The sequence below is a fragment of the Sceloporus occidentalis genome, unplaced genomic scaffold (assembly GCF_023333645.1).
Source record: "Sceloporus occidentalis isolate IW3139 unplaced genomic scaffold, rSceOcc1.0.p SCAF_1, whole genome shotgun sequence".
NCBI classification, from domain to species: Eukaryota; Metazoa; Chordata; class Lepidosauria; order Squamata; family Phrynosomatidae; genus Sceloporus; species Sceloporus occidentalis.
Window position 1 is genome coordinate 202,543,589 of NW_028316981.1, and position 24,546 is coordinate 202,568,134.

Here is a 24,546-nt window from a genome sequence, read left to right on the forward strand (position 1 = left end):
ACTCTATCCTACAGAATCCTGGGATTTGTAGTTTGCTGAGGCACCAGATCTCTGAGACAGACCAGATTGAAGACCTCACCAAACTACAAATACCCTATTCTGTAGGATAAAGTCATGGCAAAAGTGGTGTCAAACTGTTTTATTTCTGCAGGGTGGAAGAAGTGCCAGAGAGGGTGAGCAAATTTAAAGGTCCCCTTCAAATCAATTAACTTTCAGAACACTTTACTTTAATCCCAGGGGGGAAAATAACATCCAGAACAGGTAAGGTTAACAAGATGGACAACCATTATACTATTACACTCAGTTGAAAAATGACTATACAAAATACTAACTTGTCAATATTTGCCAGATTGTATCTTGCTTCCAACCTGTTCTACCCCACAAAAGGGAATAGAGCCCTAGCAAACAGGATAAAGAACAGAAGAGAGTGACCGAAGGTGGTGTTGCTAAGTCCTCAAGCTTAAAATTAAGTCTTTAGTTATTGTATTACATTCAAATGTTAAACCTTGAAATCCCATTCATAATATTGTTCATGTGGCTTGGGTGCTCAAGACGTTCACATTTGAAACTCTCAGCAAGTTCACACAGTCTGAGGTTTAAATTCAATTTGCTATTGGATTCCCTAAGATGAAGCCAATTTTTGTTACATAATTATAATAAACGAAAGGTCATAATTTCTGAACACTAAATTAGTCATACACCTTAGGGTTTTTTTTCCTGTAAATATACAAAACAAACCCTTGCTTGCTACAAATACAAAAATACTTTAAATTTTACATTGGGTATGCGGACAAATTATGTACATACAGGGAAAATGCCATGCCTTGTCAACCACAACTGCCACTTGAAGAGTCAACACAATCAAACTGAGCAATCCTTTTCTCAATTGCACCAACATCAGCATGCTTATTCCAGAATGAGAACCAGTCAGGGCTGTGAGCGCATACATTTCACAATCTAAGAAACATGTCTAAAGTGCTTAAGGCATTTCCTCTCATCATTGTACCCTATTTCATTGAACTGATAGGGAACTACCCTGTTGAGCAGCAACAGAACTAAGCACCAGTGTCACAATTTCACAGTAATCCTTCCATAAAGAAAAAAATAATAACCCTCAGCTATGTGTCAGTTTATGCTTCCAGATGCATGTTAGGAAACTCTAACCATGGAACTGCATCTGGATTCCTATGCAGGTCAGTTAATCTGTAGAAAATTTTTAAAGATGTTTGAACTAGATATATTGTGGGCATGTACACACCAAGGGAAAAACCATGACCTCAGTCCTGCTTTCATAGCTTACTTAGTGGCTAATAGGAACTTATACCCAAATGGTATCATTTGAACTTTGGGGATCTCACCACTATGCAGACTAACTGGATGTTGGTTTACAGGACTCAAAATATTCACTAAAGTATTTTGTATACTCTGTTTTATCCCAACAGTAGCTGGCATTTGATCTCAAAACCTGTTATCAAAACACCTTTATTTCACAGATCAAAAGTGCAAGGAATAAAAACTTGAGGTTAAGTGCGGCAAATACAAAAAGAATCGGCATCAGAAGTACAGGGAAGTGTTGCAGTATAGAATGTAACACTGGAATAAATAATGTGTTCTTTGATTATTGGAATACATGATAAAGCTAAACAGAGAAGGACATTTTAAGTGATCCGAACATCCTTACTCTGATTTGTTGAAAGGGAACTCTTTTGCAAGAGGACAAGAAAGAACACTGATTAGATAAACATAGACACATAAAGAATTCTGTAGAAGCAATTTACATAATTCCACTGAGAAGGTAAACATCCAAACTGAATCTATTTTTCAGAACAAACAAAAACACATTACTGTCCTTTTGTGAGGTTTCTCAGAGACCGCCAGCAAACCTACAGAAACTTTTTAAAAACCCAACACTAAGTGCTTTGTTGGAAACAGGAGAAGGAAGCCAAGACAAAATTTTATAAAGGTGAGAAGAAAAGTACCATGAAATCTAGACATGCCAACCTTCATTTATGCTTCTGACTCCATAATATGAGCACATGAATTATGAGTCTTCAAACTGGAATGTATAATCTACTTTTTATACCTAAAGAAGAAAGCCTTGATATGGATCATTTAGGACCAGAGTATTTCCCACGTTAGAGAATTAAGGTATTTGACTATCTGGGAGTTCAACAATTATAGATTCCATCTAGTTTTAAATGCTTAAGAACTAAGGTGTATATATGGAACAATCCACTTGTTTAGAGATAAAGCAGCATGGCTTGAGCAGACTCTGAGAGCAATGTTACCTCAAAGAGGTTTGCTCATTCAGAAAAAAAGCTAGAGAACTGTTTTATCAACATAGTTCAGACTGAATTCAGCAATGTGACTTAATCTCCACCATTACAAGTATTTCACATAAGGAAAGCACTTCAAAAATTGGAGATAAATAACATGATCTTACAGCATTTAATGCAAGTGACATTCTTCATTCCACAAAACATTCTATCTGGTTAATGGGACACTGTGTCCAAACACCAGTTCAAAATGTGGTCCGTGGCATGACTAAGTAGATGTTTCAAGGTTAACCATAACAGTTTAGTAGCAATCTTAAACTGAAGGACACTGATCAAAATAGATGTATTTTAACCCTCCCCCTTTCTATTTTACTGGGTGGTAAACCTTTAGACCAGCATTAGCAGGTTATTGGTGAAGCCTCAGTGCATGACTCCCTAGCTCAGCATCAGGAGTGAGTCTATAGAGAAGAAAAGCATTTAGGGCTTTTACAGTAAGATCATAACTGTCTTGGCTCTACATCATGTTGAAGTGATCAATTATAAGCATCCATAGACAAGTAGTCAAATTTAGTCTAGAAGAAGCAGATAGCTACAGCCTGAAATACTTTCTCCTCTAAAAAAAAGATGCCTATTTTCCTATTACACTGCAGATTCGCAGTACATTCCTGCTAACACTTCAGTGCAGCTCCAAACATTTTGCAGTAGTGGCACTCAGGCCTTAGAAATAGCAGGAATACATTAAACCGTTGCTCACAAACCCTTCAAATACTACCTGCAAAGAAAAGCAGTAAACCTAGAAGTGGAAACATCACTGGGTAACATTGGTTAGACTACTAGAAGAACCGCTTAATCCATTTTCACTCTTCTGCAGTGTTTTTACAGCAGTAGGAACTTGAAGTCCCGTTGTTAATGTAAGACCACCACACCAAACCTTTAAAGAAAAAAGAAGCAAAGTGAAGGTTTCTTACATTTGGACTCTCTTCTCACTTAAAAAACCTATTAATACCCTATTCAGGAATTATTAAATGTATGTGCAGTAAGTAAACCCAGCGAGTCACATGTAGTATAATGGCTTGAGTGTTGGACTACAGCTTTAGAGACCAGGGGTCAATTCAACCATGAAACCCACCTCTGAACAAATCACTGGTATGTATGCATCAAAAATATACTAATAATGCTTAGCAAACAAATCTATGGTTTGGTACCTGCTACTAATTTTAATAACTGGTGTGTTTACAATAATTTGTTATATTCTTACTGTTGGTTTATATATTGTTTTATTCTCTTTGGTGCTAATGCAATAATTTTAAATGAATGAATTTAGATTTTGATTTTACGGTCTGCAACATGCAACTACAGACTGCATGCTGTCGGCCACAGTAAATTAAGAGGCCATACCTGAAAATATCTGACTCAATTTATTATAATTTAACAATGCAGTTTCTCTCCAATGCTAAAAAATGGTTTTTAGCTTCAAAAGGAATCTAGCTCCCTAGACATTTTTAACATGAATAGGAAGAGAATTCATTGATATCAGACACCTATACGACACTGGATAGTGTAAATTCTTAGATATGAAGTGGTATGCTTCTTCTCCCTTTGTTCTCCAATTTCTTCCTCCCTCAACTGCCTATATTGTATAAGTCCTGAAAAAAACAGTTAGCATGAGCCCTTGAAAGACCACCCTGGATTTTATTTTCATTTTATTTGCAAAATAAAAAAGGAAATTAAAAATGTATATATGAGGTACGTCACAAGTATCCAGAATCTTTAAAAAAAAGGAGACCCTGTTTTGCAACAACCTGCTAGAAGTATGACTATGACAATTAACATTAAGAGGCATTTTGCAGTATTACAGCCTCAAAACCAAAGGCAAGAGAGTTATCTTTTCGAAAGATGGCTCTTGAAGCATTAAACATGCATTATTTTTTTCTAGTCCCTAATTCTGAAGTATATACAAAGACACAATTCAAACGAAGAAGTGTCCTGGTATTAACAGATACATGATTTACTTTATGTCCTTTCAAATATTACTAGCAAATGTCAATCCAACAAGGCAAGAGCATAGCCAGGTTTAAAAAAACTATTCCAATATGATAATACTCCATATTTTTAAAACAGTAAGATATGTGCAATCACAATTAATCTATCTGTTCACCTAGGTCAATCCAAATTCTGCAACCTGCACAAAATGTGCACATTATTTTCCAAAAGTGATGGCTTGAACATTTTCTATTTTAAAACACAAACTAAAGATTCTCAGTTCCTTTAGATGTTTCTCTGCACTCTTGATCTGTGGCATGCCTAAAGCCCTGGAATAAGTAATGGTAACCAGTTTTGCCCCTTGGGTAAACAGTTTTTAATTATATGTCATCAGTACAAATGAAATACTGACACACTAAACATTTGAAATCAGTCCCAAATTTTTGTTCCAATAAGGGCATTTTCCACATTATAAAAATATTTTACTTGCACTTTAACCAGTGAGTGATATAGACAATGCTATTTAAAGCAGTAATTACAAAGACTTGATTAGTTAATAAAAACTAACCATGAAGCCTGGTAAGAGTGGTTGGGTGAATCTCGTTTTGAAGGTGTACAGTAACTGCTTTGAAGTTGCATTATAGAAAGAGAGCTGACCTGAGGAGAAAAAAAGCAGATTGACAATTCAAATAAATACCAGTTTGCCTTCCTTTTAATTTCTCTAGTCATTAGGTTGTATATTTAACAAATATGATTCAAGCTCTGTAGGAAAATATTTGACAACTAGAACCCAGATCATAAGAAAGCAACATGATTTGATTACGCTACAACAGTTTGCAATAAAATGGATCTAGATAGAAGGGGAAACTGACTTTACCACATATTCATGTGTTAAATCCATTTTAATTCCAGGTAGTAGTTGACATTGTTGTCACTTGATGTACATGAGATACAGTGGGCATTTGGTGTCCGCAGGGAATCCGTTTTGGATCCCCCCACGGATACCAAAATCCGTGGATGCCCAAATCTCATTGTCCTCAGTGGTGGAGTGGCCACACTGCCACACTACCATTGGGGATATTGGAACTTTGCCACCCCCGCCCCCAGAAGTCGCTGCTTCTCTTCCTCCTCTGGCTCTTCTTTCTTCTTCCTCCTCCTCACCGCCATCTCTTCCTCCTTCTCTTCCCCCACCACCTCCATTGCCACCGCCACTCTTCCTGCTGTCTCTTCTTCTTCCTTGTTCCTCCTCTTTTCCCCGCTGTCGCTGCCTCTGCCTCCTCTCTTCCTCCCTCGTCCTCCTCTTCCCCCTGCCGCTGACACTCTTCTTCCTCTTTCCTCTTCCTTCCTCCTCTTGCTCTGTGGACATGCGGACTGGCGTGCACCAAAATGGTGCAGTGGAGGCGAAGTTAGGGCATCCAGTGTGAGGACAATGTGCCCTGACTCTGCCCACAGGTCAGCACAAAGTGCTGGTCTGTATAGGCCATTAGTTTTTAAAAACCATTTTAGCTCTGTATATTACAATTGGGGGGAGGAAGGTGAGGTTGGGGATATTAATGTCTTTTTCTTTGAACATGTTTTGGCTGGAAGTCACCCAACTGCTATTTCGAACCTCAAGAAGAAATAAGCAATGAGGGTTTTCCCATTTTTCTGTTAAAAGCCACCAGAGCATCACCTGCAGTTTTAGGCCTCCTAACCCCATTTAACCCAGGTTTTCTTCCCCAGCATAAGTAGAACACAAGAAGTAATTGTGTGGTCCTCCAGATGTTGAATTGCAACTCCCAGTTCCTTATTAATAGCTATGATGGAAACAGCAGTCCAACATCTATAGGGATGCAAAACTTCACTAGAGCCTCAAACCACTGTTATTTGCAATAGTCTAAATCCAACTGCTAAAATAAAGGCATATCACTGTCAATGCTTCAATGTCTCGACACTAGTTGAGAGTAGCAACTGCATTTAGGCCAATGCTCTCATCTCGCTCTGAAAAAAAGCATCTAGCAAATCAACAAAGATATAAGTTTCCAGGATTTCTTCACAACATTTGCTTAGAATACGGGGACTCAGAATTACCTCCATCAAAGTCACAATAGACTCCTATTCTGTCTGGAACAATGACGTCTAATGTTTTTGCTTTATTATTGTGTTTGGCAGCAAATGTGGTCTGGAGCCAGTTATTTACATGTACACACCAGCTTGTATTAGTCTTTCCCAGCTGATCAAATTTCCCCATATTTTTATATGCTACTCCTACACTGTAGGATTTGCAGTCTTTCTGGGCCTTTACTTCCCAGTAGTGTTGCCCATTTTCAATAGTAGTATCACCTGTAAAAAAAAGTACAGAGACATCAGTGAATACTTCAGGTAAGTTTAAACACACAAACTTTTCAAAAATCAGAATTCAAATCGTTGAATGTGGTTTATAATTTCATGCCCCAGTGAAAATAAAAAATCATTCCAGTGTTTTCTATCCACAATGCCACAACTGCAAGTAAGAAAGCTTGAAAACACCTTACCTAACACTGTGTACGATTCCCCAGTAAATCTATCTCTGCTTCCTCTTATCAAAGGTGAACGTGAGGTAACTGATGACCGTTTTGGAGATGGAGTGCCACTTCTGTAAGATGACAAGAAATGAATTGGTACCATGCTGCACCACACAAGCAATGGACACTATAGTATGTGAATAATGGAAACAAGGTAGCTTTGAAAAAACACAAGCATTTAGAGTAATATATGACTCATGCACTATTAGAGGCGTTTGTTCAGCTAGCCATGCTTAGTCAAGAGGTAATCAATATGAACAGCCATGCACAAAAGATGCTACTAGAATGGGAGATAAAGTCATGCTGTGTCAACAGAAGAGCTGCTATTACAGAAGATCAGACGGTGTAGGTGGATGGGAAAGATTGAAAGTGAGTATTCTGGTATATCCATGGGGGAGTGGGAATGACACCTTACAAAAGGGACCAAGGCCAGTCTGATTAGAAGTGGGTATCTTGAAATCAGACAGCTCCCCAATCTCATTACATCAGTAACTCTCCCTGCAATGCTGGCATAATCTTACCACTCTTTGGTATCACACTGACTGCAGTCAGCTCATTATATCTCAAAAAAAATTTTTTTGGGAGACTAGTCTGAGTCTTGGGGGAATTTTAAAGTGGATTAGTTTATTCTGTAAAGCAGAGTGTCTATGGTAGAAAAGTGGTTTCAAAGTAACTGCATTATTATTTTCAGAATGAAATTCTAATGTGGATGTGAATACAATTACAACAACACTGAAAAGGTGCCTTGAAAAGACAAAGCATACTAAAGAAAAGTTACTTACCAAAAGAAAAAGAGAAATAAGGGAAGCATGAAAAGATAGCAAAGCCAAGAAATTAAAGCATATCTTCAGGGAAAAAGAGGGAACACATAACAACACTAGATCCTACTCTATGTTTATCTTTACTATGAAGCCCTTCTCTTTTCTACCATAAAAGCAACCTTAGTTCTGCTGCCAGGTAAGGAAGAAAAATAGCATGCTCATTAACACAAATGCATTTGTTACAAACAGGCCAGACTGCAATTAATCCTTCCCACACACCCAGCAAATTCAACCCAAATGTTGTCATGCTATTTTTCAGGTAAGTGGTCACAGATCCCTTCACCGAGAAGACAACAGTTACACTAACAGCCTTTACTAGTATACACACAGACATGTACCATATTTGTGAATATTTGGTGCATTTAAATAATTGATTGCTCACATCAAAATAAATGCCAAATTCTCTGTAACTGTATGGTTCAAGGATACCATATACACCAGTGTTTCTTAAGCTATCTGTTGTGGGGGACAGGCACCATATTTATGCCCATGGACTGCAACTGTTTCTTGCTTTCCTGGAAACTCACTAGGGACTAGGAGCTGATGGCATATGGACTAGCCCTAGTCCATGGACCACCACTTTGAGTGGTGCTGATGTTCGCTATTTAATTTCTTAAGGCACAATAATTATACCATTGCCATTTCTATAGTATTTTATTTGTTCAATTAACAAAGAATAATAGTTTTGACTGCATCTCTATGAGAGAAGACATACAAACTGTCAAGACAACCTGATTAATTCTCTAGAACCATTACTTCAGCCAGGTTGGCAAAGGGCAAAAGGTGATATCCAAATTACAGCAGACATGTGTCAGTACATTTAATAACTGTTCCCTTCCTAGTACTGTTTAGTGATACAAAATTTAAGCATCATGTTTCAAGCTATACCTCACTTCACCAGTTGCTCCTACCAGAGCAAGGGAAATAATAGCATCCTCTGTTATTAAACTGAAGTTATTGGAAGGAGGCAAATTAGATAATGGGGTATTAGGTGGCTGTCTCAAGTCTGTTCTAGCAGCTAGCTAAAAACTGAAATCCTCTTTCAGGAACGATATATATTAATTCACACAGTATCAAACAAGGAGCCAGGGTGAGGAAGAATAGAATCTGCTGTAGCACTGTCTGTTCAATATGATTTTACGGAGCAGCCATGCTGTTAATTTTGGCAGTATAAGACCCAGTGGCAACCCATATTTTAAGTAGCAGGGGAACATCTAATCCTGTGGCTGTGGGATGAGCTCCCACCCATCCCTCAAACCACAGCCACTGCTATTAAGATCCCTTCATTTACTTCAAATTAAAAAGTGACAATCTAGGGTTACAGTCCCATTATGGAGGACATGGCGAACTACATATCATAAACATCAGAGAGGCCAACATTATCTTACTGACAACTGATGACTTTATATTTCAATTTTTGTCAGTAGTTTTCAAGATGTAAAAGGCTAAAATTCAATAGCACCTTCTATTCTTTTCAGAAAGAGTTTAAGTGTTAAAGCAAAAGATGGCATAACAAAACTGTAGGATCCACAATGGAACATAGCAGTTTGTCTACTGGTAAAGGCTGTTGAAGTGATTCATGCTAAGTCTAAAGAGCAAGAACTGAAAGAAGAACACTAAAGAGTAATGCTGGAGACTAAATCCTATGGCTGGAAGAGGCACATTATCACCTTGCATTGTTCTTCAGATGGGTGATCTGGCCACTGTTAGACAAAAATAGGCAGTTAAAAGCTACTTCATGGCTATGTACAGCCATATTTTTTTAAAAAGCAGAAATATCTTCTTTAGAACCAACAGTATTTGCCTTTTTGTAATGTAGCCACTGAGTATTATCTATACATATTTACCAAAAAAATGCTGATTTCTTATAAATTAAAATATAATGACAAGTATTTTAAGAAATATATTTCAAAGCAGGTTTTAAATGTGTTAAGCCTTGCTGGAATTTTACAGAAGTTTCATCTTTTTGTGTATATGCCTCTAAGTTGCATGGTAACTCCATGAATTTCATAGGGTTTTCATAGGCAACAATTTCTCAGGGGTGGTTTTGCCAATTCCTTCCTCAGTAATATAGCCTATGGTACTTGGTATTTGTTGGGAGACTCCCATCAGAGTACTAACCAGAGCTGACCTTGCTTAGCTTCCTAGATCAGACAGGATCTGATGCCTTTAGGGTATTTAGGCCTTTCCAAGTTTCATTCACTGCACTCAGTTTGTTACCACCTCCTTTTACATAGTGGAATCTACTACTATTGAGACCAGAGACCCATGGAGCTGACCAGGCTTAGGATGTCTTCCTTCACACTTGAGACATGGAGAATGTTTATAGCAAATGTTGTCAGCATCTGAACAGCCCTGTTCAATTACAAACAGTCAATACAGAAATACTGACCATAGCAATGATTTTACTAGCTGCTAAGCATGTGGCTTTGCCTGAAATTTCACAACACACACCTGTGGGCTGCTGTGTATGCTTCTCTCCTACACACACTTGTGGTTCCCCCAACTGCTTTTTACTTCCCCTATGGACCACCAATTGCTCCACTAAGGTCCAAAACACATTACAGAAATAATCCACTTTGAGACTGCTTTAACTGCTTTGGCTCAATGCTAAGGAATTCTTGGAACTGTAGTTTTGTGAGACATTTAGCCTTCTCTGTCGTAGTGCTCTGGTGCCACAATAAACTACAATTCCCAGGATTACCCAGCACTGAGCCAGGACAGTTAAAGTAATCTCTAACTAGAATATTTCTGCAGTGTGTTCTGGACCTAACTTGAATGAAAGAATGGTTTTGCTTACCTATCTGACCATCCCCTGGACCATGCTGTTCCTTAGGTGTAAGTGTGAAAGTTTACTGCATGCCAATAGATTGTAACTTCAGTACCTTCAGCCTTTTTTTTGTAAGCACTCAGAAGGATGTTGGTTACAAAGATGCTTAAAAGAACAGCTTTGCTTTTTTAACATGCTAGACGCAGAAAAGCTCCAAAAGTTACGGATGTGATATTCACATGATAAACAGAACAGCAACCATCTATAAAGGAGACATTCTTTATGTCTAAAACTTTCTATCTTACTAGAAACCCCAAACTGATGTTTAAAAAACAATTAATTCCATTGTTTCAATTCATTCTTATTTGCAGCTTTACAAATATAATTTTCAAAAAAGCAAACCTTGGTTTTGCCATCTTTTTTCAATAAGGGACACCAGTTTACTAGGCCATTATAGTTAATGGGACTTGAGCATCCATGGATTTTGGTATCCAGGGTAGGGTGGGAACCAAACCCCAGTGGAAACCAAGGACCCACTATACCTACAACATACAAAAAAGCTGCTTCCAATGAGTGTGGCTTTCATGCATGAGCCATATCACAAAAGAGGCAAGTCCTTAACCTTAGTACATACCTTTCTTTTCATGAGACAGGATCCACTTTAAGGTCAATATATATCCATCTAAAATTCTTTGTGATAATACTTTCTTTGTATGTTATGTCACTTTTCCAGAGCAAAGGAACTTCTCATATCAATACAGGTGCCATATTATTTGTTCTTAAAAGCTTCTTAAACTACTGGCAAGAATGTTTAGTATCAATGGCCAACATGTTCATTAAATTTAAGATTATACTTGCACTTTAAATATCTTCAGCCAACAAAAATTACAAACATCTATTCACCATGTTGGACCTCTATGAGACTTGTAAAGCTACTTCTGAGGAAGAAATCAGTTTTCCTTACCTGCCTTTGTTCTCTTTCCCCTTTATTTTGTTTTCCTGGCTTTTGCCTCCTGTGGAGTCCCACTCAACACAGGAATCTTCAACTTTCAAATTAATATGAGATGAAGAACCATCCAGATTGAATACAAGAGCTGACCAAAGACAAGATGCAGATCTTGTTATTCACAGCATTTTTTTTCAGTGTAAAGGAAGCTAATGTCTCTAAATAGGTTAACCAGTCAAACAAATGATGTTTGTTCAAAATGGTCAAATACATAATGTTATTCTTTTTTTCTAACGCATGCTCAACTTGGTTGGTTGCTTACTTGATTTGTTTTAATGGCTGTGGAGATATGATCTGAATACTCTCAGTCAGAGCCTTTCACCATTTTTTCTGTTAATAACTCCTTCCAAATCTGCTGTTTACTAAAAGCAACACCTTTGCGAGCAAATTATCATGGGAAGAGTGATTTTGCAGCAGAAGAAAGCTCTCACTATTTCGTCAAAGTGAGAGCAAAAGGTTGAGCACACTTGTAAAATATGTGGCTTTGGTCCAGGTGAGTTCATCCCAGTTAACTATACAAAATGATATAAAGTAGGGCTTTATTTCTAGTTTAACCTTAAAAACAGTTATTTTATTTTTGTGGTAAGAGCCAATTTGTCATTATAGTTCTATGGTAGGCTTGTCTGCTGCAGTAGGCATTTAAACCTTGTGACTGAAAATGCTATGGAAAACGTGGATTTTTTAAACGCTCACTTAACAAGTGTTAGGGTGATTTGTATGACAACATTAGAAGACAGAAGTTAGGAAAACGCTACCACCTCCAGATCTTTAACTGGTAAAACCAAATGCATCAAGTGGGAACAGATGAGCAATTTCTACCATGATCTTTCCCAATATTAAGTTTAATACAGGAATTTTCAGTATGTATAATTTATTCAAGAAGGCTTCCAATTTTTAGTGCTACAAAGGCAATGTCAATGAGGTAAATGAGGTAAATAATATTCTGGCCTCTGGGAATGTTACTATACAATCCAGCAGTCAGAATTGAGTCACTGTTCCTCACTGGAATTTGTTTTTGTGCAAATTTAATCTTTGTTACTGCCAACTAAGCAGAATAATTGAGCCTATGTTTCTGTGCTTCACTTTTGGAAGCTAAACAATAGCTGTCATACTAAACAGACCCTATTCAATTAGACTGCATTAAAAGCAGTTCTTCGCTATTTCAACATACAAGCTTTGAAATTCCTCTAGGAAAGGTCAACAAGGCAATGCTCAGTTTGAAGACTGTAACAAGAAACTATCAAGCCCACGTAAACACAATCCAGTTCTAGAGAGAAATAAGTAAGTTAACAATAGCATTAAAATGAAAAAGACATCTGTTAGGATTGGCACAGGCTGAGAAGTCATGGGTGATACTGGTGGTTATACAGTAGCTAAGGATAGTTTACTAACACCAGATTAATGCATCTTCCAAGCCAAGCCCAAACATAGTTGATGCAAAGCTAAGCAATGCAGCTTCCTAAAAATGTTTTGCAGTAGTTCTAATCTTAGAATAGAAACATGTGGTGATACAACCAATGACAAATACACATATGGACATTTGCAAACTCATTTGTCAGGGAGCCAGGTTCTTTTTAAATCTTAAAGTTGAGGCTTCTTTCAAGAACTTTATATTTCAAGGCTTTAAAGGTGTCTCTTTGCAGAACCCTCTATAGTAGCTTTCTAGGGATTTCCTTTCACCTGAATTTATGTACCTAGACAACTGGTCATTTCATACGCTATAGTAAACTGATCTCTGTATGGGCCTCTCCAATGATATCTTCAGTATGAACTCACATTTAATCCAGGCTGGCAAGAGATGTCACGAACTGAAATAAAATCCAAAGCTGTCTGAGATAACTGACCCTTATTCTAAGTTTTCTATTTTCACTTGATTAATGTCCTTTGCAAGCCTCTCAGTATCATAAAGCATGCTCTTCAGCTACAGAGCTAAACCATCACAACTGAATTATATTAATCCAACATGCATAGTGCCCAAAAGCACCCCCATAAATTCTGTTGCAAATGTAAGACTACTACCCATAATCAAAGTACTATACCAGGGATGGGCAAACTGTGGCCCATAGATTGCATGCACTCTCCCTTCACTGTCCTTTCAGGCCTTTGCCAGACCCCCCCTAGGCCCTCAAATTTAGAACAGTGAAAATCATCCACAATTATCAAATCCCCACTCCAGAGTGATGGATAGCTGAAATAAATAAATCCTCCAGACCACTACCTGCATGAAAATGCACAAAAATGAAATTGGACATTCCTCTTGTTCTTGCTTTTAGCCAACTTTGGGGAACAAAAAATTGGGTCCCTATCACAGTTGCCTACTGCAGCACTATATTATGTTAGTACATGATTACATGCTTCTACCTTTTGTCTCTAATGTCACAGGATCAGAATAATCTCCAGCCACAGCCTTGTTACAAGCACGGACACGGAAGTTCATGTATTTTGAATCAAACCTCAAACCTGCAAGAAGGAAAAGTCTTCTTACAAACTACAATTATGCTGAACAGGAGTACGAAAGGAACAGACAGAGATATTTAGGTTTCCTCCTGTTACATGGCCACATGCACATTCAGGTATTAATGACATCTGATGGTAGGGAAATTACATGAGACATAGAACCTCTGTATTATCACATTGGAAGCATAATGTATTTGTGAATGTAGTCTTCTTATTTCTAGTGAACTTAACAATAAAATGGGGGGGGGACCAGCTGACTCTAATACATATACAGTAACTAATAGACTTCAACGGAATGTGATTATAACTGTTAGCTCATCCAAAGACTCTGCTTTGTCAAAGGACTGAGATTTATAACAACTGTATACACAAGGGCTGGACTAAAAAGCAGATGATGTACATAATAATTAAGAGTGTTGGGCTAGTCTCCAAAATATTGTTTTAATGGGAAAATTACACAAGGAAAACTCCATAGGCATGTTAAGAAGATTACCCATCCTTGTCATCATTCATTGTTCTTTTAAAAATATCAATTTGATATTGTGGTTTTATTGTTATTACTTTCCCAGAACACAGTGTAATAATCAAGTTAATGAGAACACACTAGAAAATGAAGAAATGCATAGATTAGGGTTACTATACACCCTCCTTTTACTGGACATATCCTCTTTTTCAGAGAAAAAAATCTGTTTGGTCAGATTTTTAAAATGTTAAATGTGTGCAGCCCCTTCACTTCATGCTTGCTCCACTAGGAGAAGGGATGCAGGCTGACCTGGCAGAGAGAAAAAGAGATAGCAATTTGGGAGGTGAGGGACAAGGGAGATGGTCCCAGAGGGAGAAGGCAAGCTAGTTGAGGGAATCCCCAGGTCTGTGAGGAATGGATTTGGAGGTGATGGATCAGGGCAGTTTGATGGAGCACCTGTCAGAAATGGTGGAGAAGGGAGAAAGGGAAGGCAAAGTTGTTCTTTAAGCACAATGAAGGACAGGAATATTTCTAGTAGCATTTGTTGAAGCTTATACAGTAGAGGTATTGAAAGTGAGAGTCATCATAGTGATTAATGGTATGAAGTAGTGAGTTGGTAAATGCGTCCTCTTTTTTGCTTTTCACAATATACAGTCTGCCCTTCTTATACACGGATTTTTTATACACGGATTCAAGCATCCACGGTTTGAAAATGTTCAAAAAAAGTATAAATTTCCAATATCAAACCTTGATTTTCCATTTTTTATAAGGGACACCATTTTGCTATGTCATTATATTTAATGGGACTTGAACATCCACGGATTTTGTTATACATGGGGGATCTTGGAACCAAACCCCAGCATATAACAAGTGTCCACTGTAGTAAGTCTAGCATACATGAAATAATAATGGGCTTACAAAAGAACAAAATTATAACAAAAGCAAAAATGCTTAGGTGAAAAACATAACAAACAATGAATAAAGGAATGTTTTCCAGTAGCCCATTCTTTAAAATTCTTTGACAATGTTACAAGAAAGCAACAATAATGCAAATTTGCATTGTGCAATTTTAACCCTATGTCAAAATAAAATCAACCTGGAACAGACTGAACTCCCTGGGATAAAATTTTCCCCTGAGGTCCAATAACACCCTGCACTGTATTCTAATTGTTTTGTTTTGATATAAAAATGATGTACAAAAAAAAAAAATCTAACTTGGCACTTTCAATGTGGTGTAATCAATTTATGATAACCATATAATAAATTATTTTCCTGTCCTTTTTTGTGAAGTCTCTCAAGTCACATAAGGTGCTGGTATTTACATTTTCTATTTGTTTCAAAGGAGTAAATCAGATCCCAGATTGTTTGATGAGTTACTCTCATTGACCTTCCTGCTGTAGGAAGTTCTACCAGAATTCTAGTCAACTAGAAGAGAAAACAAAAATGAAATTACCTGATAGAGTATATTCTGTGCCCTTAATATAGTCTATAGGTTCCCAGCACCTCTCATCTTTTATTCGAGGAAGCCCATCAAAGTTGGTTTTTCTGTATTCTAGAACATAGTGATCAATTTTGCTGTCTTCTTCTGTCATTTGCCAGGATACTGTTACAGAGTTGTCAGCTACGAGGCAGTCTGATAGAACTATTTCGGGAGCTCTGGGAACTGTTAAAGAAAAGGAAATGAGAATATTGAACGTCTAGGATGCTTATCCATATGGAATTCTTTCAGAAGGTCCAAATGATTGAGCACATACTTGAGTGTAAAAGACATCCAATGTAAAATAGCAGTTTGAGAGCTGAACTAGGATTCTGGGAAACCAGAGTTCAAATCTCCATTCAGCCATGGAAATTCCTTAAGAGACCCTGGGAAAGCCACAATCTCAGCAATGAGGGAAGGCAATGGCAAAACTCCTCTGAATAAATATTGCCAAAAAAAGCTCATAATGGGTCAACATAATCTGGAGTCGAAGGTAAACCACAACAACAGACAGAGTTTTGGAAACACGTTTAAACAAACATGACCATATAGCCTGATGTTCACTTGCACTTACCCCAATCGCTTGTACTTACAGTTTGATTCCATGGACCTTGACAAAACTAATTTAGTAGACTGTTAGGTCAGGACTGCATTCTGAATGCTTATATTAGATTTTAAAATATTTTTGGAACATACTGTAACTCTAAACTATGTCCATTAATAGTAAAGTTACCTTTAAAAAGTTTTAATCTTTTGTTCAATACGTACAAATTGATAACTCTCTCACTATCAAATTGCCATCTATATGCTTAAAAGAACTGCTAGGAATTTACCTACTGCAGAAATGGACAACTGTGGAAGACTAGGGGGGCACATTGGTCCCTCCCATGAAATCTTGGGGGGCTGGACCTCCCAAATGCACTACCCTGCCTGCAAAAACATGGGAAAACTTTTTTGCCCACAAATGCTACATCATCATCATCATATTTATTTGTATCCCACTTTCCCCCCAAAATTGGGATTCAGAGCAGGTTACAATTTAAAAAAAAAACAGTACAATTAAAAACATACAAAAGTGATGCATTAAAATAGAATTAAATTATTACAATATTTAAACAGATCACTTGTTAAAAGAATAAAATAAGGTTTAAAAGATAGAAGTGTTGTACTGTACACCCTCTGGGGGGATTTCAGCCATGTATTTTTTTTTTGGGGGGGGGCTGCAATTTTAGCCACAGGACAGCCCTTTTTTACAAAAACAGAAAGTGAGCAGAAGCCTCTCCTAGGCCTATATTAGTTCTTTGAGGGCAAACAAGTAATGAAAATACATCCACTCCCCATAGAGGAAATTTGGGAGCATTCTGAGGCAAATAAATGGCCCTGGAGGAGCCACACCCTGCCCAACCCTGACCTAATGGATCAAATATGCTATGCCAATAACCATATTCAAGAACGTAGATGTCCTTAACCTAAGCTTGGGGAGATATGTCCAGGAAGACTAACTAAAAATATAATATATCATAATATTATACTCTAGGATAAATGCATTTCCAAGTTGTGAATTATGTATTCTACAGCTTTTGAACTGACACAAACCCTTCCAGCTCTAAATTTTTTGTAAACATTAACTGAATGTAGGGACACTGGGCATCTCAGTCTGCTCTGGTTCTTTTGACAGAAGAGCCAAGTCCCTCACACTACAGGTATCAAATCACAAAATGAGAATCCCCTCCCTCTCCTCTAACTGAGGGAATGGAATTTCTCATTATGCAATGAACAATGCCACATGCCTCTGTTTTCCCAAGGGTTATCCATGTTCCAGATATATAACAATGCAAACAGATATGGTTACAATCTCTGTGAGACTGAAGACTCAATCCACAACACAAGGATTAATCCCCATAATGTATAAGTCTCTTACAAAGCAGAGTTCAGGCCATTTGTATACACTTTTGAAAGATGTTCATAGCTGGGTTCATGCAAGCCAATCAAGACTTGCATCCCATTTTAACTTGCAACAACTTTATTTTATGCTAAGTCAAAAGATATGACATGGCCAAGTGAGAGTCTGGACAAAGGTATCCCCAACTCAACTCAGTTCACCATATTAATACTCCACTATCCAAAGCCTGATGAAAGGAAGTATCCTGAATTTCAACATTAATACAATTACCATGCACACTCAACTATAAGTCAAAAAATGTATGCCCTAAAATGTATGCTCTAAAACCCTGAGTCAACTTATATACAGGTCAATACAGTAATACTGCTTAGAAAGGTCCTGAAAGAAGCTCTGCGCTGGTGCCCCACTCTCCCTGCCTTGGCAATAATTTCTGAAAGAGCTGCGAAAGCAGGGAGTGTGTGCGAAAGAGGTGATTAACCTTTTCAATCTGATTGATGTTAAAACCTTCTCTCCCCATTCTACTCCTCCTCCTTCTCTAGATCTCTCTAGATCTCTATGACCACCAAACATCCCATTTCCCTCCATTTCCTTCCCTTCTCAATCCAATGTTAAAACCTTCTCTCCCCACCAAACACCCCATTTAACCCCACTTCCTTTTCAATCCAATGTTAAAACCTTCTCCTCCAGCACAAGGGAAGTGGTGTTAGGTGGTCAGGAAAGGTTCAAAGGAGGAGGAGGAGGGAGCAGTGTTTTCTCTATTAGGACCTTTATTACATGCCCCTAAATTTTACCCTCAGATTATCCACAGGTCATATCAAAATCTATAATTTTGGCCTTTGGCTTATACATGAGGGTTGACTTGTACATAAATATACATGGTAATTCAGGAAAGCTGAAAGAGTTGCTTCAATCAAATCTGCATGATTTATAAATCTACAGCAAAAAACACTACTTTTGCTGTTTTTCCAGGGTCAGAGAATACAGACAGAAGGGAAGAAGCAACAAATAAAAGAGTTGACAAGGACTTAAACCAGTCCTACCAACTGAATATTCTGGAGTGAGCTACCAGCAAGTCATTCAGTTACAAGTGCCAAAGTTAGATATGCCAGAAAGGAGAATCACTTGCACATCACAGAAGTCATTTAAATCTCAACTATTTGTAGCAATCTGCCAGAAACAATGTCCAAAGTGAAAACTCAAAAGTGCCCAAAGTGTTTTGGACCTTTATAGCAACAGATTACAAACAATTCATCATTCACAAGATAAATCAGGTTTGATATTCTGACAGTTTTAATTTAACATTTCAGTACAAAGTCTTACATTATCCTTGCATGAGCAGAAATAGGGTATCAAAATGTTACATGGACTTTGGCTTTGTAGGATAGAATTTTTTAAAAGGCAAAACTCACTGACTAGCAATTATACATGAACTCTCCTAAATTAGCAGGGAAGACTATGCCTTTGTACATGAATATTTGGCAGCGCCCCAAATCTCCTAGATCACACCAGACACAGTTTAGCTACCACTTTTCAATACTCATTATTTGATCGGTGGCTTCAATAAGCTGCAGGATTATATGTGTGAACACACCCAGCAGGTCAACAGACATTGTTAAAAAAAATGAAATGCAGGTTATGTCATGATGTATACAACCATGATCGTAAGTAGGGGAAAGTGCCCAGTCCTCCTGTAGCTTTAATATGCATTACATAATGACCTACGGTGGCAAGCAGCAGTAATTGTCCTGCATTCATTCATATACCCCATTTTTGGCAAGGGAAAGTCAGCCCCTTGTTTGCTGCAGCACAGACTATTTTTACCTGGCAAAAATTTTAGAGCCTGGAGCATTTGTCTTTCCTGAGAGAAGTCCACCATCAAATGCGTCATGTTGTCACTCACTTTGGGTTTCAAAGACAGGCGGAATGCTGGAGCCATTGTAACTCTAAAGTAACAGAAATTACAAAGGAAAATTCTTTAAATCTTGAACAGACAATGGTCAGGCTGTGGAAGATGTAACGTTCATTTTTACCACTGATCTATTAATATGCAAACTGATTATGGTCATTTCTAAGAAGCATAATTCACTTAAAATGTTGATATTTGATAGCTAGGAATGCATGCTCCAGTAATCACTTTTGTAGGAAACTACAAAAAGCAATCAAGTGACAACAGTAAGATGTCTGGAAGTTACTGGAAAATATTAAATCTTTCAGTGGTTACTCCTTATTGTAGAGAAAAACACATGGTAGAATTGGCAAAGAATGGCTGCTTCAATCTGTACTAATTAATTAGGATACTGAGCATAATAAGAACTTGTTTTACAAAGAGGTCTCAGAATATATAGCGTTATAATATCAGTTTTACATCCCTTACTAATAACGTAGTTGATTATTAATGAACATTAATATACATTAATGAACACTATCTCTTCTGATATTTGATGTGCCAAGTAGACCTGACTTATTTAAGTGTCACTAGCCAAGTGTCTAACCTGTAAAAATTCTTTAACCTTGGTATTTAAGCTACATATTATACAACCAAAAATCCAAATCTTTACTTGCTTTACTATCTGGCTCACAAAATATTAAGTATAACAAGTTAACCTAGCTCAGTGATGGTGAACCTTTTACAGACCGAGTGCCCAAACTGCAACCCAGACCCCACTTATTTGTTGCAAAGTGCCACATCCCTCTGGCTTTCTAGTAAGAAACTCTGGCAAACTCTGTGCTAGGGCGACAGCATGTGTGCCCACAGAGAGGGCTCTGAGTGCCACCTCTGCATGCGTGCCATAGGTTCGCCATCACTGCCCTAGCTCATAGTAAGGATACTGTCCCTTGTGACTTACAAATTAATCAAATGAGACAAGAAGAGCTGGGCCCTAGAATCATGTGAGTAAGCTCCAGTTATGGAAAGCGTACTAACAGTGCTCTCTAACAGAAGAGGATGAAGCAACCCCCCCCCCCCCGAAGAGGGAGATAAAATACACCCCAGAAGTTGGACTGCCATTTCTGGCATTCTTCCCTATTAGTTATGCTGGACAATAGAGTCACATTTGGAAAGCCTGTACAGAAGGAACAGGTCCTCTTTGGACTAGAACGGGAGGAGATGTAGAGAAAAATCAAATTCTCCATAAAAATAATAATCCCCCCTTATGGTTAGCAGAAGCCTCTGCTGTATCACAGGCACTTCAGTTCATTTGAGGGAACCTTAGAATCATGTAACATTGTGATACCCTAAATCTTTATCACTGGAGTGAATGAACTCTAAAAAACAGTTACTACTTTAATGTGCTGTCGAAAAACAGCCTTATAGCATTACAGAATTAAAGAGCTCTATTCAAAAACACGTTTTCATAAGGTAGAGTCTACCAGTGGAGTGTAAGGGCTTCAGCATTGGATTAGGACACTGGGAGAACAGGGTTTGACTCCTGGCTTGGCCACGGAAATTCACTGGGTGACCTTGGCCAAGTCACACTCTCTCAGCTTCAGGGAATGGCAATGGTGAACCCCCTCTGAAGAAACATGTCGAGAAAAGCCCATGATAGGATCACCTTAGGGTCACAGTAAGACAGGAACAACCTGAAGGCACTCAACAACAGCAACATGTCTACTTCACACTTATGCTTTGGGAATTATATGACATGAGACTTCTGTTTAACTCTACTCATTCTGAATAAACCAAATCTCCTTAAAATAGTATAAAGTCACAGTCTTAACTAAAAGAAAAAGTTAGGGTATACACTGAATTAGGCTTCCTCAAAGCAGCAGCTAAGGAAGGACATGGGTTCAAAACAAGGGGGATTAGACTGCTAATTCTTTCTTCAAATGGAATTACTGTTAGGGTGTGGGGACAGGACTACATTTTCAGGGCTCATGCTGCAGCTTCTCAGACCTCTCAGTCAACTCACCACTGTGATGAAGACACTACACTACATATCCATCTAGACTGTCACCCTTACTCCACTTCAGGAGCACATACTTCAAAACCGCACTACAGAAACTAAACAGGCCCTTACCACCAATTTTCTTCTGAAGAATATTCAGTCTTGCACTTCAGGTTTCATAACCTTAATCTAAGGAACTATGAAAGGTCCCAATGTGAGATGAATCTCAGTCCACTAGGAGACTTCTCACATATGGTTTGTTCTATGTTTGCCTGTATTTTTTGTAAACTCTGGGCCAGGCTAAATGCTACATGTGATAATTAAACATTTGTATATTTAGGGTGTCTATGTACCATGTACCACATGAGAACTGTGGGGAACAGATTTTGGCAACAGAAATAATGTGGAACCTCCACATTTGCTGGAGTTAGGGGCACAGGACTCCCATGAAAGTGGAAAAACTGCAAATAAAAAAACACTACTTTTTTATCTGAGAGAACAACTCTCTAGGAATTTCTAGGTCCTCCTGCACATGTCTATGATCAAGATCTGCCAGATGTTGACTGTGAAATTGCACTGGACGATCTACAAATGCCTAGAGAGGTGTTCCCTCTAGGAATCTCTAGGTTCTCCAGTGTGACTTTTGGCAGAAGTTGATAGAGTCATGCTGGAAGACCTAGAGATTCCTAGAGAGAATATCCTAGAGAGAGATATTAATCAAATAAGTGAATAATCAAATCCGTAAAAGTCAAAGCCGCAAATGTGGAGGGCCAACTGTAATAGACAAGTGTGCAAATTTTCTTTTTTCAGATTTTCGTAATAATCAAGTTGTCTTGGATAAATTATGTACTAAATTTGAAATTTGCTGAATCATGGCAAAGTGCCTTAACATGCAATGAAACATACAAACACCATTATTGAGCTCTAGCAGCCAAAGGTTTCAGGGCTACCCTTACACTGCACCTAAAAAACTACAATAGTGACAACCGTATTTCTATTTGAAGTCTGATCATTTTCTTTGTGAACGGAAAGTTCACACACAAAGGCAGCAGGAAGTATAAAGTGAAATGCACTATATTTTGTTACCATGCAAAAAATATTTTTATATTCTGGTTGGTGAATGCTAAATAAAAATGATCAGATGAGTGACTTGAAACTTGAATTCTCCACTCCAGTTAAGAAAAAGTAGGAAGAGAATCAAAGAAGTTTGTACCGTACCTATCCTTGATCTGTCTGGCAGCCTTGAGGTGCATCAGGAAGAAGAGAGAGAAGGTAGTTAATGGTTTCATGCAAGTTTCATCTGCAGTAACATGCAAGAAAGGGTTAGCATATGAATCTCAGATGTCAACCAGAATTTTATCAAATATTTGCCCCATAAGCATTGTTAATTCATGGTTATTAGAAATCCAGCAATAAGCAAACAAAGTAATTTCAACAAGCCACAAACCAATTCTAAGTTAGGTGCCATCAGAACACAATACTGAACAGTAACATTAAAATAATGTGCTCAGTTCATGAACAGCCAAGTGAAATTCGGCATACTGTTAGGCATGACATCAGTTGCCCTCCCTCCTCCAGCAACCATATAAGCTGCTCATTTATTGGATACTCCCCACATTTTTTAAAATCCCAAAGCCTCTAATCAAAGTATAGTTTTTTGGTAAACTAAATTTTATCTTCTGATGTAGGATCCTGTACTGAGAGAAATGTGAAATTTAAATCCAATAAATAAAATAATTAAATAAATAATTAGCAGCTCAAAATGGGCAGATTACCATTATACATTGTAAGACACTGCAAAACACCCCCAAAAGCTGTTATATTCTAGTGAGCATGTTCAGACTCTTAAAGAAAGATAGTAGCCAGGCTACAAAATTTCCTTGGGGTCGGAGGAACCTTATGAAATATTATGGCTTCTTGTTGTAGGGTGCTGCCAAAGAACTAAATAAAAATCCTGTCAGTCATAACTGCTTGCTATGATTTTCCAAGTCAAAAAGAATGCCAAAAAAGTCAGAACCTCCTCCTGTCAACAAAAGTCTGATTTTTAAAGAAATCTGTTGCCCTCTGTGAATCAAGCAACTAGTTCTTTATGTATATACTAAACAAAAGAGTAGAATGAATACCCCTCAATCACCACAGTGCAGTGTCTTAACTCATGAGATAACCATGTGGGATGGAGGAGATTATTAAAGATAGAGCTTTCCTGACTGAGATTTCAGATGTCTGACGAGGCTTTCAGCATTAAATGTATAATGCAACAAGCAATGGTGTAGCAGAGCCACAGTTCATGGTGTTGAAGCCCTGGGACTTTTTCATTAGCAGAGGAGTACTTATTCTGATACACACCCACACACTTGTGTTCTTTCTGAATCAATGGGCAATCCCTACAGAAGCTTGAGAAACAAGGGATTTTCTTAGTCATAATGTATTTGTAATAGCTATCTCTGTGCAATCAAAATATTTAGTGGTGGCTCCTGACTGAGCAAAACCCATTAGCTTTACAGACAAAGTGATAAAAACTGGTAGAAATGTTTTCAATAGATAGACAGATATACAGGCAGAGCAACAGAGCTGCTTGCATTTCCCCCTCCCTGGAGGTGTGTCTAAAGAGTATCAGGATGAAGGCCTGCACTCAAAACTAATCACTATAGCACTGGCAACAAGGCAATATGACATTTATCAAAGATGCAGATTGTGTGATGGATGAAGAAGAAACACTAATTTCTATACTTTCAGTATACGAAGAATTTTCTAATTACAATCATTGCATCTAAGGTACAAAAAACCACAGTGACTTCCCTAAGGCCACACAGTGAACTTTACATAATTGCAGTTCAGTTGCTTGTCATCTCTTATGTACTAGACAAAAACCCTCCAAGCTATTTTCTTCTACCATCTTCAACCAGACCACTGATATTCCTAGTCTACACGACGATTGCTTAAATTGGTTACTGCATAAATAT

The 24,546-nt window shown here is 37.9% G+C and overlaps 1 protein-coding gene across 4 annotated transcripts in view; it reads right to left on the minus strand.

Moving 5' to 3' along the window:
* Positions 1-3,072: 3,072 nt before the first annotated feature.
* Positions 3,073-24,546, minus strand: part of LOC149323243 (FSD1-like protein) — a 37,615-nt gene continuing 16,141 nt past the window's right edge. Inside the window, exons 5-14 of one of the 4 annotated variants that reach the window (XM_089488632.1) lie at positions 22,802-22,824; positions 19,521-19,642; positions 15,773-15,982; positions 13,761-13,859; positions 11,358-11,487; positions 9,294-9,326; positions 6,773-6,870; positions 6,330-6,581; positions 4,828-4,916; positions 3,073-3,207 (exon numbers count right to left, since the gene is read on the minus strand). In XM_089488632.1, coding sequence (XP_089344758.1) covers positions 3,085-3,207; positions 4,828-4,916; positions 6,330-6,581; positions 6,773-6,870; positions 9,294-9,326; positions 11,358-11,487; positions 13,761-13,859; positions 15,773-15,982; positions 19,521-19,642; positions 22,802-22,824 — 1,179 coding nt within the window. In that variant the 3' untranslated portion in view covers positions 3,073-3,084. Of the gene's footprint in view, positions 3,208-4,827; positions 4,917-6,329; positions 6,582-6,772; positions 6,874-9,293; positions 9,327-11,357; positions 11,488-13,760; positions 13,860-15,772; positions 15,983-19,520; positions 19,643-22,801; positions 22,825-24,546 lie in introns of all 4 variants that reach the window. The other 3 variants (XM_089488631.1, XM_089488634.1, XM_089488633.1) reach the window with 3 other exon arrangements.